The sequence below is a fragment of the Triticum aestivum genome, chromosome 6B, assembly GCF_018294505.1.
Source record: "Triticum aestivum cultivar Chinese Spring chromosome 6B, IWGSC CS RefSeq v2.1, whole genome shotgun sequence".
Classification (NCBI taxonomy): Eukaryota; Viridiplantae; Streptophyta; class Magnoliopsida; order Poales; family Poaceae; genus Triticum; species Triticum aestivum.
This window is the reverse complement of record NC_057810.1, coordinates 559,267,962-559,284,881: the sequence shown is the minus strand read 5'-3', so window position 1 is coordinate 559,284,881 and position 16,920 is coordinate 559,267,962. Positions and strand designations below refer to the sequence as shown.

The following is a 16,920-nucleotide window of genomic DNA, read 5'->3' as shown; positions in this document are numbered from 1 at the left end:
GCACAAGTGTGGAAAAGGATAGTAACATTTCCCCTTCTCTCTTTTTCTCTCATTTTTTCTCATTTTTTCTTATTTATTTTTTTCCTTCTTTTTTGGGAGACTCCTTTGGCCTCTCTCTATTTTTTATAACCTCACATGGGACAATGTTCTAATAATGATGATCATCACACTTTTATTTACTTACAACTCGATAAAACTAATACATGATAACTCTACTAGGATGTGGAATGATCTAGCATAGCAAAGATATCAAAAAAGGAGAAGCCATGAAAATATCGTGCTAGCTATCTTATGATCATGCAAAGCAATATGACAATGAATGCTCAAGTCATGTATATGATGATGATGATGGTGTTACATGGCAATATATCTCGGAATGGGTATGAAAATGCCATAATAGGTAGGTATGGTGGCTATTTTGAGGAAGGGTATAAGGTAGGCTTGATACACCGACGAAAGTTGCGTGGTACTAGAGCGGCTAGCAAAGGTGGAAGGGTGAGAGTGCATATAATCCATGGACTCAATATTAGTCATAAAGAACTCACATACTTATTGCAAAAAGTTTATTAGCCCTTGAAGCAAAGTACTACTACGCATACTCCTACGGGAGAGGTTGGTAGGAGTTAACCATCATGCGCTCCTGACTTTCACACAAAGGAAGATGATCAAGAATAAATTGCGCTCCAACTTCATCACATAACTAGAAGACCATATGTGCATGCTACGGGAATCACAAACCTTAACACAAATATATTTTTAATTACACAATTTACTACTAGCTTGACTCTAATATCACCATCTTCATATCTCAAAACAATTGCAAGGAATCAAATTTCTCATATATTCAATGCTCTTTATGAAAGTTTTTATTATATCCCCCTTGGATGCCCATCATATTAAGACTAAATTAATAACCCAATACAATTACCATGCTGTTTAGAGAGACTGTCAAATAATATAAATGAATCATCAGAGTTCAATAATTTCTTCAAAATAATATCACCGTCGTGCTCAAAAATATATAAGTGAAGCACTAGAGCAACTACCTAGATCAAAAGATATAAGTGAAGCACATAGAGTATTTTAATAAATTCATGATTAATGTGTGTCCCTCTCAAAAAGGTGTATTCAGCAAGGATGATTCTGGCAAACTAAAAAGCAAAGACTCAAATCATACAAGACGCTCCACGCAAAACACATATCATGTGGTGAATAAAAATATAGCCTCAAGTACATTTACCGATGGATTGAAGACAATAGAGGGGATGCCATCCGAGGCATCCCCAAGCTTAGATGTTTGGTTGTACTTGAATATTACCTTGGGGTGCCTTGAGCATCCCCAATCTTAGGCTCTTTCCACTCCTTATTCCATAGTCCATCAAATCTTTACCCAAAACTTGAAAACTTCACAACACAAAACTCAACAGAAAACTCGTGAGACTCGTTAGTAAAACAAATCCAAACCTTACTTTTAGGTACTGTTGTGAACTCATTCTTATTTTATATTTGTGTTATATCTACTATATTCCAACTTTTCCATGGTTCATCCCCCGATACTACCCATAGATTCTTCAAAATAAGCAAACAACACAAGAAAACATAATTTAACTAAAACAGGACAGTCTGTAAAGATGCGAATTAAAGCGAAAACCTCTATATTTCTAAAAATTCTGAAAAATTAGGACAACGTGGGAAATTTGTATATCAGAATTGTGTAAAAATTCAAGAATTTATCACGTTCTAGTAATCACAAAGAATTCTGGCACTAGGCGCAAAAGTTTCTATTTTTCAACAAAACCAATCTACTATCTTCCAAATCATCCCAAAGGTCTTACTTGGCACAAACACTAATAAAAATCATAAAAACTTCTCTAACCCACTAATATATATATATTTATATATATATATATATATATATATATTCAAAAACATGAACAAAAAAGTAAAAACCAAAATAAAATTGGGTTGCCTCCCAACAAGTGATATTGTTTAACGCCCCTAGCTAGGCATAAAGCAACGATCTAGGTATTGTCATCTTTGGTATTCATCCCATAATTAGCCCTCATAATAGATTCATATGGTAACTTAATTTTATTTCTTGGAAAGTGTTCCATGCCCTTCCTTAATGGAAATTGAAATCTAATGTTTCCTTCTTTCATATCAATAATTGCACCAATCGTTCTAAGGAAAGGTCTACCAAGAATAATAGGGCATGTTGGATTGCAATCTATATCAAGAACAATAAAATCTACAGGTACATAATTCCTATTTTCAAAAATAATAACATGATTAAACATTCCCATAAGTTTTTTAATAGTGGAATCCACTAGATGCAAATTTAAAGAACAATCATCAAGTTTATGGAAACCTAACACATCACATAGAGTTTTTGGAATTGTTGAACGCTAGCACACAAATAATAGAAAGCATTACACTCATAATCTTTAATCTTGATTTTAATAGTAGGTAATCATCATAAAGCTTTCTAGGGATTGAAACTTCCAACTCAAGTTTTTCTTCAAAAGATTTCATCATAGCACCAACAATATGCTTCGTAAAAGCCTTATTTTGATTATAAGCATGAGGAGAATTAAGCATGTATTGCAACAAGGAAATACAACCTATCAAAGAACAACTATCTAACCCTAATAATAAAGCACGGATTGACTTTGTTAGGTTCACCGTCACAATACGCTTTTTCCTGTAAATTTACGCTTTCAGTTTTTTCACCTATATTATATTTTCTACATCCGAGGTGGTACTATTTATCATGTGATCATGAAAACACGGATTGACTCGGGGTTTACCGTCGCGTGGACACGCTTGACAAAAAAACTACCCCCGAGTCAAGCGACCGCACCTCGCACCCCCATCTAGATCCGCCGCCTCCCCGCCGCCGGCCCGCATCGTCCACCGCGCCCTCCTCCCCGTGTCGTTTGAGTCCTCCACATGTAGTTCGCCGACGCCGAGGCCCAGGCCTCCGCGCTCCCTATTTGAGTTAAGAAAAAACTGTTCGATATTCTTTTTGCGCTGCAGATCGAGCGGCGGCGCTCCCTATTCGATCGGGAGCAGGACGACGGCAGCGAGCACATGGCGGACGAGAGGAGGAGCAGGAGGGGAGGCACGGAGGCAGGTCCATATGCGCCAGACGCGCGCGTTCGCCCGCAGTCAACACGAACGCAGCGGCCGTCCATGGCGGCTCGGGTCAATGTAAGAGGACGAGGGGAGGATCTCTCGAGGCCCGACACCGAGAATGGAGTGGAGGCGGCTGGATCTGGCGATTCTGGAGGGGCTGGCGACGAGCGGCTCCGTGGGGTTCAAGCGGCGGCTTCCATGAAGGTTTGTCAGATATATTTCCATTTTATGCATGGGTTGATCCGTCCCCTGGATACTGTCAAGATCTGCATTTCAATGGAGTATTGCATCATTTTGCTTTAATTATTTAAACTGCCTAAATGGTACAAATTGATTGTAGGTATGAGCGATCTGGTTTCCCCTTTTGTTGTTCTATATGAGGATGATGTAGATGGCTTTTGGTGTTTTGAGATGCTACTGAGAAGGATGGTAATTTGTATCAATGTCAAACTATACTGGCATATGTTAGGTTGGTATTTTTGCATGACTTAATGCATGATATAAATACTGTTGCATCTCAGCGTGAAAATTTCCACCTCAAGGGACCGACAGGAGTTATGAAGCGGTTGGAAGCATTATGGAAGATCATGGAATTGATAGATACGTAACTAATAAACTGGTAAGGATCAAACAGGCAAATGGAGTCCTAATTTTCTGTTGGAAATTCACATGATATGGTTCTATGTTTGAGGCTTCAACAGACTGCGCATGCCTCAAGATTTGAGGTGTGAGTGTGCGACTTGATTTTCTGTGTTGTTACAGTTAATCGGTAGTGGATAAATCAAATTGTCTTATGTAGATTGGTAAAACTAATTAAGTTAAAATTTTCTTATTTATGGGTTATAATTTCTTACTCCAAAAGCAGATTTGTGTATGTTTAATAGATTTTCATAGGGATATAAGACTAGAAATGTGGATGTTTTGTCAATTTTCAGAGGGAAATAAGCAACAGAATACACATATAAACATGGCTGCTTTGGGAAATTTTGGATTTTACCCATGCTCATGCATGATGGTAGTTGTTGCGAAGCTCATCTTATCAATCCATCATGAATCATCCCAGCACAACAAATTGTCTATTTAGTTCATCACAAACACCAGTATCTCGAGGATAATGGAGGTAAATCAAAGCTCAATGTTGAACCCTTGGTACCTCCTCCATGTTATGTTAGGACAAGAAAACAACCCAAGTGGCACCAAACCATTTATGCTCAGCTAGCTTCAGATTTTTGTTTTTGCATAATTAAGATGACAAGTTTGCAGAAATACGATACTAGCTAGCTAATTTTAATCCCATTACAATGTTATAGATAGCTTCCTGATCATACATGCGTCATTGCTCCATCTTTTTACACCAGCAAGTGGCACATTTTGAACTAACCTGGCCCTTTCGCCGGGCTGACAAAGTTGAGTTTTTTTCCAATTTTGCTGAGGAGTCTGCATACATATGCTGCGCACGCACTCGCCCTCTGCTCAGACACTGTCAAGGCTCTCGACCTCAGTCAACGATCTGGCGAAGATAACGTGGCAGCCACCAACTTGTGGTTGCTTAGCGTGCGCTCCTTCTTTCGGTTACACAGCGACCACAACAAGATGACGGTTCTGGTCTCGGCTTTTAGGATGGAGGCCTTCAACTGCATTTTCTCATGGACGAACTGACCAATGCAACATTCCTTGCTTCAATTTCTTTGTCGTAGAAGCTGAAAGTATATGGTCTGAATTTATATTATAGAGTGTGTGTATGAGAACTGATTCAGAGTATGTTGGTCATTTGCGTTCTGAAGCTTTTGTTGTATGATTTCTATGGGAGAGAATGATACACGAGCCAGTAATAATACAACTAAGTTTGTGAACATATCATTACAAAATGGTTGGCTAGATAATGTACGCATTCTACTATATATGATCATTTTCTTTGTATCTATACACTTATTTAGAATACTGTACAATTTTATCTATAGCTCATTTTGTTAGGAATGATAGTAAAACGAGGAATGTTTTTCTACTTGTCGATCTTCTATCCCCTATCCACCCAGTTTCACTCATCTTCCCACTTTCAAAGAAGGGACGTGGATATGTGGGGTCTTGAACATGTTTTGATGTTCATTGGGGGCATTTGAAAAAATTTTCTTCCGTTGCAACGCACGGGCATGTGTGCTAGTCATAATTAAAATCCTTGAGATCCAAAATAGTGGGTTCATTGCTTGCAAAAGTTTTGACCTCTCCAATCCCATTTTTATCACTTTTTTTGTTAACATCTTTATTCTCCAAATTATCGGGACGCCTTTTATCTAAAGTTGAATCATCACCAGTCCCTTATTTTTCAAGATCTATATTAGCAAACAAAGATTAAATAGGAGTCAAGCCAAGCATCTTAAGATCTTCATCATTGTTACCGCAAAAACTAGAAGAACATGTTTTTTCTAACAATTCTTTTTTAGCACGCAACCTAGCCGCTCTCTCTACTCTCATTAATAGAAATTTGCATAACTTTCAAAGAATCATTAATATCATGCTTTGGTGGCATAGATCTAATTTTTAAAGAATCAATCTCATGAGAAATTCTATCAACGTTTCTAGCCAAATCATTAATATTAAGCAATTTTTCTTCTACCATAGCATTGAAACTCTTTTGGGAGTTTATAAAATATTTAATATTATTCTCAAGATCAGAGTGCATCTTATTATAATTTCCAAAAAAATTGTTGTAGAATTACCATAATTATTAGAGGAATTACTAGGAAACGGCCTAGGGTTGAAATTACCTCTATACGCGTTATTACCAAATTGTTCCTACCAATAAAATTCACATCCATAGATTCATTATTATTCTCAGTCAAAGTAGACAAAGGCATATCATTAGGGTCTATAGGAGCACCTTTTCTAACAATTAATTTCATAAGATCATCCATCTTTGCACTCAAAAATTTATTTCTTCAATTGCATGCACTTTTTTTACTAGTACATGATCTTCTGGTATGCCATTGAGAGTAATTTTCCATAATATTATCTAGGAGTTTAGTATCTTATCCTAATTTGATTTCCATGAAAGTACCTCCCGCGGCGGTATCTAAAAGATTTCTAGATGCAAAATTCAATCCGGCATAAATTTTTTGTATGATCATCCATAAACTTAAACCATGAGTAGGGAAATTTCTTATCATTAGTTTCATCCTTTCCCATGATTGTGCAACATGCTCATGATCTAGTTGCTCAAAATTCATTATATCGTTCCTGAGGGAGATGATCTTAGTGGGAGGAAAATACATGGAAATAAAGGCATATTTACACTTATTCCATCAATCAATACTATTTTTAGGCAAAGATGAAAACCAAGTTTTAGCACGACCTCGTAATGAGAAAAAAAAGCTTCAATTTAATGATACCATTATCCACATATTTTTATTTTGCATATCACACAATTCAACAAAAAAAATTAGATGGGATGCACCATCTTCATTAGGACTACCAAAAAATTGTTCTTTCATAACAAGATTCAATAAAGCGGCATTGATTTCATAAGATTCCGCACTAGTGGCGGGAGCAATCGGAGTACTAATAAAATCACTATTATTAGTGTTGGAAAAGTCACACAACTTAGTATTCTCTTGGGTCATTGTGACAAAACAAGCAATCTAGCACACAAGCAAACAAAAAGACGAACGAAGAAAGGGCGAATAAAAAGGCAAATATTTTTGTGTTTTTCTGAAAACGTTTTAGAAGTGGGGGAGATGAAAATGGGAGGCAAATGGCAAATAATGTAAGTGCAAGAGATTAGATTTATGACAAGTACTTGGTAGGCTTGATGTAGAACCTCCCCGGCAACGGCGCCAAAAATCCTTCTTGCTACTTCTTGAACTTGCGTTGATTTTTCCCTTTAAGAGCATAGGGTGATGCAGCAAAGTAGTAGATAAGTATTTCCCTCGGTTAAGAACCAAGGTATCAATCCAGTAGGAGGCACAAGCAAGTCTCCAATATATGCACCTGCACAAACTAACAAACACTTGCACACAACACGAAAAAGGGGTTGTCAATCCCTTCACAGTCACTTGCAAGAGTGAGATCTAATAGAGATAGATTTAAACTAAAAGTAAAAGGAAAAATAAAGTGAACACAAAATAATTGCAGCAAGGTATTTTTGGGTTTTTGGTTTTGTAGATCTGAAAATATATGATGGAAGATAGACCCAGGGGCCATCGGTTTCACTAAAGGCTTCTCTCTCGAAGAAAGCATACGGTGGGTGAACAAATTACTGTTGAGCAATTGATAGAAAAGTGCATAGTTATGACGACATCCAAGGCAATAATCATGAATATAGGCATCATGTCCATGACAAGTAGACTGATTCCTGCCTGCATCTACTACTACTACTCCACACATCAACCGCTATCCAGCATACATCTAGAGTATTAAGTTCATAAGAACAGAGTAATGCCTTAAGCAAGATGACATGATGTAGAGGGATAAACTCAAGCAATATGATATAAAACCCATCTTTTCATCCTTAATGGAAACAATACAATACGTGCCTCGCTACCCCTTCTATCACTGGGTGAGGACACCGCAAGATTGAACCCATCACTAAGCACCTCTCCCATTGCAAGAAAACCCAATCTATTTGGCCAAACCAATTCGATAGATCGAAAAGAAATACAAAGCTATCTTAATCATGCATAAAAGAGTTCAGAGAAGACTCAAATAATATTCATAGATAATTTGATCATAAATCCACAATTCATTGGATATCAACAAACACACCACAAAAGAAGATTACATTGAATAGATCTCCAAGAACATCGAGGAGAACATTGTATTGAAGATCAAAGAGAGAGAAGAAGCCATCTAGCTACTAGCTATGGACCCATAGGTCTATAGTAAACTACTCACACATCATCGGAAGGTTAGCAAGGTTGATGTAGAAGCCCTCCGTGATCGAATCCCCCTCTGACGGAGTACCGGAAAAGGCCCCAAGATTGGATCTCACGGGAACAAAGACGTACAACGGTGGAAAAGTATTTTTGGTGACTCCACTAGGGTTTCTGGAATATTTGGGAATTTATAGGCAAAAGAGGCGATGCAGGGGACTCCCGAGGGGGCCACAAGCCCAAGGGGCGCGCCCCTACTGCTTGTTGTTTCCTCGTGGGTCCCTTGGCCCCCACTCCAAGTCTCGTAGGTGTCTGCTGGTCCAAGAAAAATCATTGTAAAGTTTTATTCCGTTTGATATTCCTTTTTTGCGAAAGCCAAAAACAAGGAAAAACATAAACCGACACTAGGCACTAGGTTAATAGGTTAGTCCCAAAAATGATATAAAATAGCATATTAATGCATATAAAACACCCAAGGTTGATAATATAACTAGATCATTGATAGCGCGCGTTGCTCCGCCCGTACATTTTTACAATAAAATTGTTGGTATTTACAAAAATTGCTCGGCCTGAGGGCAAAACATGAAGATTAAATTGGTTCCTTTCATGAACAATGAAACATCAAGGTGATATAGCTAGCATGATGTAATAATTGGTACGCTTCAGGAGCAATGCAAGTGATCGCTGGCTAGAATTGTTGATGGCATCAAAGGCGTCGTTTGACTGAAATTTCATCTAGCACATGAATTTATGCATAAAATTGAACAATATCGAAAGCCTGAAATCTAAGCTATAAGATAATTATCCTATAAGAAAATTATTCTATAAGAATATTTTTTTTATATAAGCATGAAATTGGACAATGTTGACAGCCCGAGATCTAACTTTTTTACAGAAAAACTAACTCACGTAAAAACCTTGAACCTTTTATGGATATATAATACTAATATATAAAATTCAAGTGTTTTGCACTTAAACTACTTTGTTTGTATATATTTGAAGATGATAACATGATTTGTTGGCATCCAAGTGAGGGAGAACAATCTTTGATGCAGAGATAGCTTGTAGCAATAAAGTTACCAGTAGGGGAACACCACAAGCTGATATTCGAGGAGATTGTACTACTACAGGCACAAAATGCATAACTTGATAGTAGCATCTCAAAACTTAACATGAAAATCCCAATATACAATAGCATTGATCAAATCCTAGAAAATGCCATTTTTGTCATATGATGAAGTAGCAGTTATAGTCAACTGAAACTTTTTTAGACCAACAATTAAACATGTTCGCATATGTTACCCATATAAGTAGAGAGGAAGACACTAGATTATAGGAGTGCAACGTCACATTTTTTGGAAGTCACCCGACTGCAGACTTCAGTAATAATACACATGATTGGCCAGCTCCCAAATTAACCAGTCATCTTGGTGGTTTGAGTATACCAATTGGATCCTGTCACGTTCAATGAGCTACTGCAGATGGACATCGCTGCATGCCATTTGTTCCTTGCGCATCCAATGACAGCAGGTGGAACCCGTGAAAACATAGGGTAGGAGTTGGCTCAAAAGCATGATACATAAGTAGAACAATTGTTTTCAATCCACTCTTTCGATGTCATGGAGATTATCACATACATGATTGGAATCAAGAACGGAGTGGTGACTTAGAATAGCCAGTTCCACCTAGAGCAATTACTCCAGAATACCAAACATATGAAATCACGTTGCAAGATAATTAACATGAGGCATAACAGTGCATAGATAATAACTTGTCCATTAGCCATTGGAGTTCCATGAAATCTGCTATAAGGAAGAATACTAGCCGATAGAAGCAGCAAACAAAGCAGTACCGGGCTCAAATTCATCCTACAATGGCCCATGCATTCATTTCGAATTATGTTTGCATAAAACACACACGTTCATACCAATTATGAAACACACACTGTGTATATATCAAAATTGTTGTAGAAGCAGAATCAAAATTATAAGTTTGAATACATCTGCTTTATCTGCAATAGAGAAGCACAAAAGAATATTAGACCACAACAAACAATTTAACCATTACCACCTTGGGTTGCAAAGATGGTGGAATTCATGAATAATATAGTCAGGCAAGAAATGATTGAAGGTGAAAGCAGTGCCTCACGTTGCAACTTACTTACGTAGCAGAATGAGCCAATCCAGTGAACCCCGTGGAACACAATAAACCTGCATTCATTTGAGAGCACAAAGAATAACATCAATCGGAAAATCCATGCCGAATTTGAGAGAGAGTTGAGGTACGAACGAGGGCACACTTGTGGAAGGCCAAGAGTGGGGAGACTAATTATCGATCTGTGTGTCAGCCATGCCGGTCCACCAAAGGATTTGTGTAAGGAGAAGCTGGACAATGTAGATTATATAGATCTGATAAATCCATATTGTAACTGACCTCCAATTATGGGCCGCTAGTGAGTGCACCCCATTTATTTGCCACTAATGGCCCATTACAACCACTGAAAAAATAGCGCGCTATAACATTGCTAATATCACGCTATAGCGTATTGAGAATTGTCTCGCTAAATAAATTAGTGTACAACGTCTCACTAATAGCACGCTATAACATGATATAGCATGCTAATAGCGTATTCTGAGGCTGCCGCTATTTTGCTGTAAGCGCTATTTTTTCCTTGGTTACAACTACTCCACTAATGGAGTATGAATTGATTCCTGAGTCACCAACAATTGGAGGTGAATCGATAGGGGACGATCGGCTGCCTGCTACCTCTTGAGCATGCGTTGGTTTTCCCTTGAAGAGGGAAAGGGTGATGCAGCAAAGTAGCGTAAGTATTTCCCTTAGTTTTTGAGAACCAAGGTATCAATCCAGTAGGAGATAACACGCAAGTCACCTAGTACCTTCACAAACAATCAAGAACCTTGCAACCAATGCGATAAAGGGGTTGTCAATCCCTTCACAGTCACTCGCAAAAGTGAGATCTAATAGAGATAGTAAAGTAAATACTTTTGGTATTTTTGTTGTATAGATTGGAAAGTAAAGATTGCAACATAAAACAAATAGGAAACTAGAATTGTAGATCGGAAACTTATATGATGTAAAATAGAATATTATATGATGGAAAATAGACCAGGGGCATAGGTTTCACTAGTGGCTTCTCTCAAGATAGCATGTATTACAGTGGGTGAACAAATTACTGCCGAGCAATTGATAGAAAAGTGCATAGTTATGAGAATATCTAGGAAATGATCATGAATATAGGCATCATGTCCGTGTCAAGTAGACCGAAACGATTCTGCATCTACTACTATTACTCCACACATCGACCGCTATCCAGCATGCATCTAGAGTATTAAGTTCATAAGAACAGAGTAACGCATTAAGCAAGATGGCATGATGTAGAGGGATAAACTCAAGCAATATGATATAAACCCCATCTTTTTATCCTCGATGGAAACAATACAATACATGCCTTGCTGCCCCTACTGTCACTAGGAAAGGACACCGGAAGATTGAACCCAAAGCTAAGCACTTCTCCCATTGCTAGAAAGATCAATCTAGTAGGCCAAACTAAACTGATAATTCGAAGAGACTTGCAAAGATATCAAAGCATGCATATAAGAATTCAGAGAAGAACCAAATAATATTCATAGATAAACTTGATCATAAATCCACAATTCATCGGATCTCGGCAAACACACCGCAAAAGAGTATTACATCGAATAGATCTCCAAGAACATCATGGAGAACTTTGTATTGAGAATCAAAGAGAGATAAGAAGCCATCTAGCTAATAACCATTGACCTGAAGGTCTGTGGTAAACTACTCATGCTTCATCGGAGAGGCTATGGTGTTGATGTAGAAGCCCCCCGTGATCGATTCCCCCTCCGGCAGAGCGCCGGAAGAGGCCGCAAGATGGGATCTCACTGGTACAGAAGGTTACGGCGGTGGAAAAGTGGTTTTGTGGCTCCCCCTAATGTTTTTAGGGTATAAGAGTATATATAGGCGAAAGAAGTATGTCGGTGGAGCTTCATGGGGCCCACGAGGGTGGGGGCGTGCCTACCCACTGGGCGCGCCCTCCTGCCTTGTGGCCGCCTCGCGAAGTTCCAGACTTCAACTCCAAGTCTTCTGGATTGCGTTTGTTCCAAGAAAGATCATCGCGAAGGTTTCATTCCGTTTGGATTCCGTTTGATATTCCTTTTCTGCAAAACACTGAAATAGGCAAAAAACAGAAACTGGCACTGGGCCTTCGTTTAATAGGTTAGTCCAAAAATGATATAAAAGAGCATATTAAATCCCATTAAACATCCAAAACAGATAATATAATAGCATGGAACAATAAAAAATTATAGATACGTTGGAGACGTATCAAGCATCCGCAAGCTTAATTCCTGCTCGTCGTCGAGTAGGTAAATGATAAAAATAGAATTTTTGATGTGGAATGCTACCTAACATATTTATCAATGTAATTTTCTTTATTGTGGCATGAATGTTCAGATCCGAAAGATTCAAGACAAAAGTTTAATATTGACATAAAAATAATAATAATTCAAGCATACTAACAAAGTAATCATGTCTTCTCAAAATAACATGGCCAAAGAAAGTTCATCCCTACAAAATCATATAGTTTGGCTATGCTCCGTCTTTGTCACACAAAATATTCAAATCATGCACAACCCCGGTTTTAGCCAAGCAATTGTTTCATACTTTAGTATTTTCAAACTTTTTCAACTTTCACGCAATACATGAGCGTGAGCCATGGACATAGCACTATAGGTGGAATAGAATGGTGGTTGTGGAGAAGACAAAAAGGAGGAAGACGGTCTCACATCAACTAGGCATATTAATGGGCTATGGAGATGTCCATCAACAGATATCAATGTCAGTGAGTAGGGATTGCCATGCAATGGATGCACTAGAGCTATAAATGTATGAAAGCTCAACAAAAGAAACTAAGTGGGTGTGCATCCAACTTGCTTGCTCACGAGGACCTAGGGCATTTGAGGAAGCCCATCATTGGAATATACAAGCCAAGTTCTATAACGAAAATTCCCACTAGTATATGAAAGTGGCAAAAGAAGAGACTCTCTATAATGAAGATCATGGTGCTACTTTGAAGCACAAGTGTGGAAAAAAGGATAGTAACATTGTCCCTTCTCTCTTTTTCTCTCTTTTTTTAGAGACTCCCTTCTTTTTTTGGAGACTCTTTCTCTTTTTTTTTGGAGACTCTTTTGGCCTCTTTTTTTATTTCCTCACACGGGACAATGCTCTAATAATGAAGATCATCACACTTCTATTTATTTACAACTCAGTACCTAGAAAAAAATATGACTCTATATGAATGCCTCCGGCGGTGTATCGGGATGTGCAATGAATCAAGAGTGACATGTATGAAAAATTATGAAGGGTGGCTTTGCCACAAATACGATGTCAACTACATGATCATGCAAAGCAATATGACAATGATGGAACATGTTGTAATAAACGGAACGGTGGAAAGTTGCATGGCAATATATCTCGGAATGGCTATGGAAATGCCATAATAGGTAGGTATCACTACAAAAAAAGACATATCCATGACATTTTGGGCCAAATGAATTTTTTTTCCTGTCATGCTTATGACACTTCTATGATGATAATTGTGACAAAACCCGGTATCATCATAGATGTGGTGGGCTCCTACTTCTATGACAAAAAATCATGACAGAAAATGGGCTTTTTGTCCTGGGCGGTCCAGAGACGCAGCTGCATGACATTCTTTGGGCCGTCCATGACGGAGAAACCCGTGGTAGAAGCGAGGGCGAGGAAAATATCGGGGGATTTCCCGGTTACGGTGGGTGGTCGGGGGCCGAGCGATGCACGTTTCTCTCGTACATACGCCCGTGTGTGTGAGGCGTTGCGCTCTAACTGAACCCGAGCAAGGCGTTGGGCTCTAACTGAACCCGAGCAATTGCACTGCAGGCTACGCGTTACTGAACCCGAGCGATTGATCGATGGCTGTTAACTGAACTCGATCAAGCGATTCCTTCGCTACTGCTGCTAACTGAAGTTGATCGATGCTGCCTCTGGATGAACAGTGAGCATTGTTGGGGGGTTTGGATGAACAGGAACCCGTGGTAGTAGAGGCCGTTGCCGCTGGATGAATAGTACCCCGATCGATCAAGCCGGTGGATGAACAGGACCCCGTGGAGGGCTGGATGAACAGGACCCCGTGGAGGGCTGGTTGAACAGTAGCCAGTGGAGGGTTGGTTGAACAGTAGCCGGTGGAGGGCTGGATGAATAGTAGCCCGTGGAGGGGTGGTTGAATAGGACCCCCGTGGAGAGGGCTGGTTGAACAGTAGCCGATGGAGGAGCACGCGGTGGAGGCTGGATGAATAGGAGCCCGTGGATGAACAGTCGTAGGTGGAGGCTGGAGGAGGTCGACGGTGGATGAACAGTAGCCCGTGGAGGCTGGAGGAGGTTGACGGTGGAGATGAGCAGTATCCCGTGGAGTCCCGTTTTGCGGTACGCCACACCCCTCCTGATGAACAGGACCCTCGTTTCGACCATAGCGCTCCAACACAAGTCCGTTTCTTCCATTTTGCGGTACGCCACACCCCTCCCGATCAACAGGACCCCGTTTCGACCGTAGGAGGTTTGTTTCCTCCGTTTTGCAGTAAGCCAAACCCCTCCCGATGAACAGGATCCCGTTTCCACCGTGGATGTCGAACACAAGGCCGTTTCCTCCGTTCTGCGGTACGCCAGGCCTCATTTCCATCGCCTGTTCCGTCCAAGCCGGTTGGCTCCCAATGAACAGCACGCGTTCCGTTGCCTCCCTTTGAACATGATGCATTCCGTTGCCTCCCCATGAACACGATGACGATGCAGTTTCTCCGTTTCGACCCAGTCACAGCCATGTACACGAGCCCTGGCCGTACGTATGCGCGAGTAGGCGTTCGAGACCCCACCCATATGTACGTACGTGGCCATATTTACTTTCTTGCACCCTGGCCGCTGTACGTACGTGTACATGCTACGTGCGCGCCTCTACTACCACACGTGCCCTTCCTTACACGGCCACGGTTCATCGTTGCAGCCTGCAGATAGACCGATCGACCAGTATGTACGTACACATTCGCGACCAGAATGAGAACGCTACGTACGCTTCAACCGGGTGGGTCCCGACTGTCAGGCACTTCATCGCGTGCGAAGATGTAGCTGGTGGGTCCCAGCAGCCAGGGGGGCAAATCATTCCCCCCCCCCGTAATATGGACGCACTCCTTGCATGCGAAGATGTAGCTGGTGGGTCCCAGCAGAGAGTGGGGAAACATTTTTTTCGTGAAATACGGTGGCCCATCCAATGGGTCCCTGCTGTCAGGTGGAGGAATCATTATTTTCCGCGTAATAAGGAGGCACTTCCTTGCTGCGGCCGTGGACCCAGCTGTCAGCCTCTTCATGTACAGTACTCTTCCGATGGAAGTCGTTCCTTGACCACGCCACACCGAGAGCACCAGGGCGGTGGGCGACGATGAGGCCTAGGAAGGGGACAACACGGAGCCAGGGAAGAGGCGACAATGGATGCCCACGCGGAGAGGAGTACGAGGGTTCACTGGTTCGGGTTCGGTGTGAGGCTACCATCGCCGCAGAATAATAGGGAGTGTGGGTGAGTGGATGGATGGCCTAGCCAGCGGTGGGAGTAGTAGGGGGCGGTGAGGCCTCCGCGGCAGCACAGCCGGCCACGGGAGGCAGGAGCAGGCGGCACGACCGGCGCTGCTTTGGGCGGCTAGAGCGAGAAGACCAGAGGTTTAAGAAGCACTACGGCCGTTGGATGGACATCGTATATTCACTAGAGCTACAATCATTCATATTGACTAAGTTGACAAAGCCCTCCATCCCCGTATTCTTAGTAGGCCCACAAGTCAGCCTCCCACAATGGTGGGTCCCAGGTAGCAGGGGTAGTATTCATTTTTTTTGTGCATAATAAGGAGGCACTTCCTTGTGTGCGAAGATATAGCTGGTGGGTCCGAGCTGATAGCGGGGGGGGACGTTTTTTTTCAAGAAATAGAGAGGGCCTTCCGGTGGGTCCCAGCTGTTAGGTGGAGGAATCATTATTTTGCGCGTAATAAGGAGGTATTTCCTTGTGTGGACCCCTACTGTCAGCCTCTTCTGATGGCTGTTGTTTGTTGACCATGTTGACCTCGCCGCGCCGAGAGCACAAACACGGTGGACGAGGGCGAGGCCCAGGAAGGGAACGACCCGGAGCCGGCGAAGCCACCGCAGCGGATGCCCACACTGAGGGGTGTGCGAGTGCTGACTGGTCGGCTGCAGGGTGAGGCTGACGTCGCCGGAAAATAACAGGATGTGCGGGTTTGTAGAGGGATGGCCTGGCGACAGCACAGCCAGCCATGGGAGGAGGGAGCAGGCAGTCCCACCGGCGCTGGTTTGGGCGGCTGGATCACGAAGATCAGAGATTGAAGAAGCACGATGGCCGTTGGATGGACATCCAACAGTCACTGCTCTGTGTTGACTAAGTTGACAAAGCCTTGCGTACGTGTCAAAAAAAATTAGGACAACGTCATCATCAACCTAGTAGGCCCAGAAGTCAGCCTCCAAATCTGTGGAAAACAACATACAACCCATTAGCCATTATTTTCAATAATTTACAGCCCATTTGCTAATTCTTAAGGATATTTGAAGGCCATATTCTTTTTATTAGCATTACAGACCATATATTCTGGGCACTGCTAAAAAATTCAATGAATTTTTTCATATTCCGATGGGGTCCGAACTCTTTTAATCACGAAATTTTGAATCGCGTTAAAAATAATTTTTAAAAAATTATATCAAAATAAAATTCAAAAAACAATTCTCCGGAAAAAAAGAATGAAATTTAAAATCTTAACTAGCAAGATGCCCGTGCATTGCACGGAACATGAAGATGCAT

General features: G+C 41.1%; 1 protein-coding gene across 1 annotated transcript; it reads left to right on the top strand.

Annotated features, from left to right (window-relative positions):
* The first annotated feature begins 3,066 nt into the window (after positions 1-3,066).
* Positions 3,067-3,743, top strand: LOC123135420 (uncharacterized). Its single transcript, XM_044554489.1, has 3 exons — positions 3,067-3,336; positions 3,463-3,564; positions 3,657-3,743. The coding sequence occupies exons 1-3, from the start codon at positions 3,091-3,093 to the stop codon at positions 3,741-3,743; spliced, it is 435 nt and encodes a 144-aa protein (XP_044410424.1). The 5' UTR covers positions 3,067-3,090.
* The last annotated feature ends 13,177 nt before the right edge of the window (positions 3,744-16,920 follow it).

What these genes read in the sequence shown, in the direction of transcription:
- LOC123135420 (XM_044554489.1), top strand. Translation starts at nt 3,091, where the DNA reads ATGGCGGACGAGAGGAGGAGCAGGAGGGGAGGCACGGAGGCAGGTCCA. An exon ending in TTCAAGCGGCGGCTTCCATG is followed by an intron (nt 3,337 to 3,462) that starts AAGGTTTGTCAG and finishes CCTAAATGGTAC; the next exon opens with AAATTGATTGTAGGTATGAG. An exon ending in AGATGCTACTGAGAAGGATG is followed by an intron (nt 3,565 to 3,656) that starts GTAATTTGTATC and finishes GTTGCATCTCAG; the next exon opens with CGTGAAAATTTCCACCTCAA.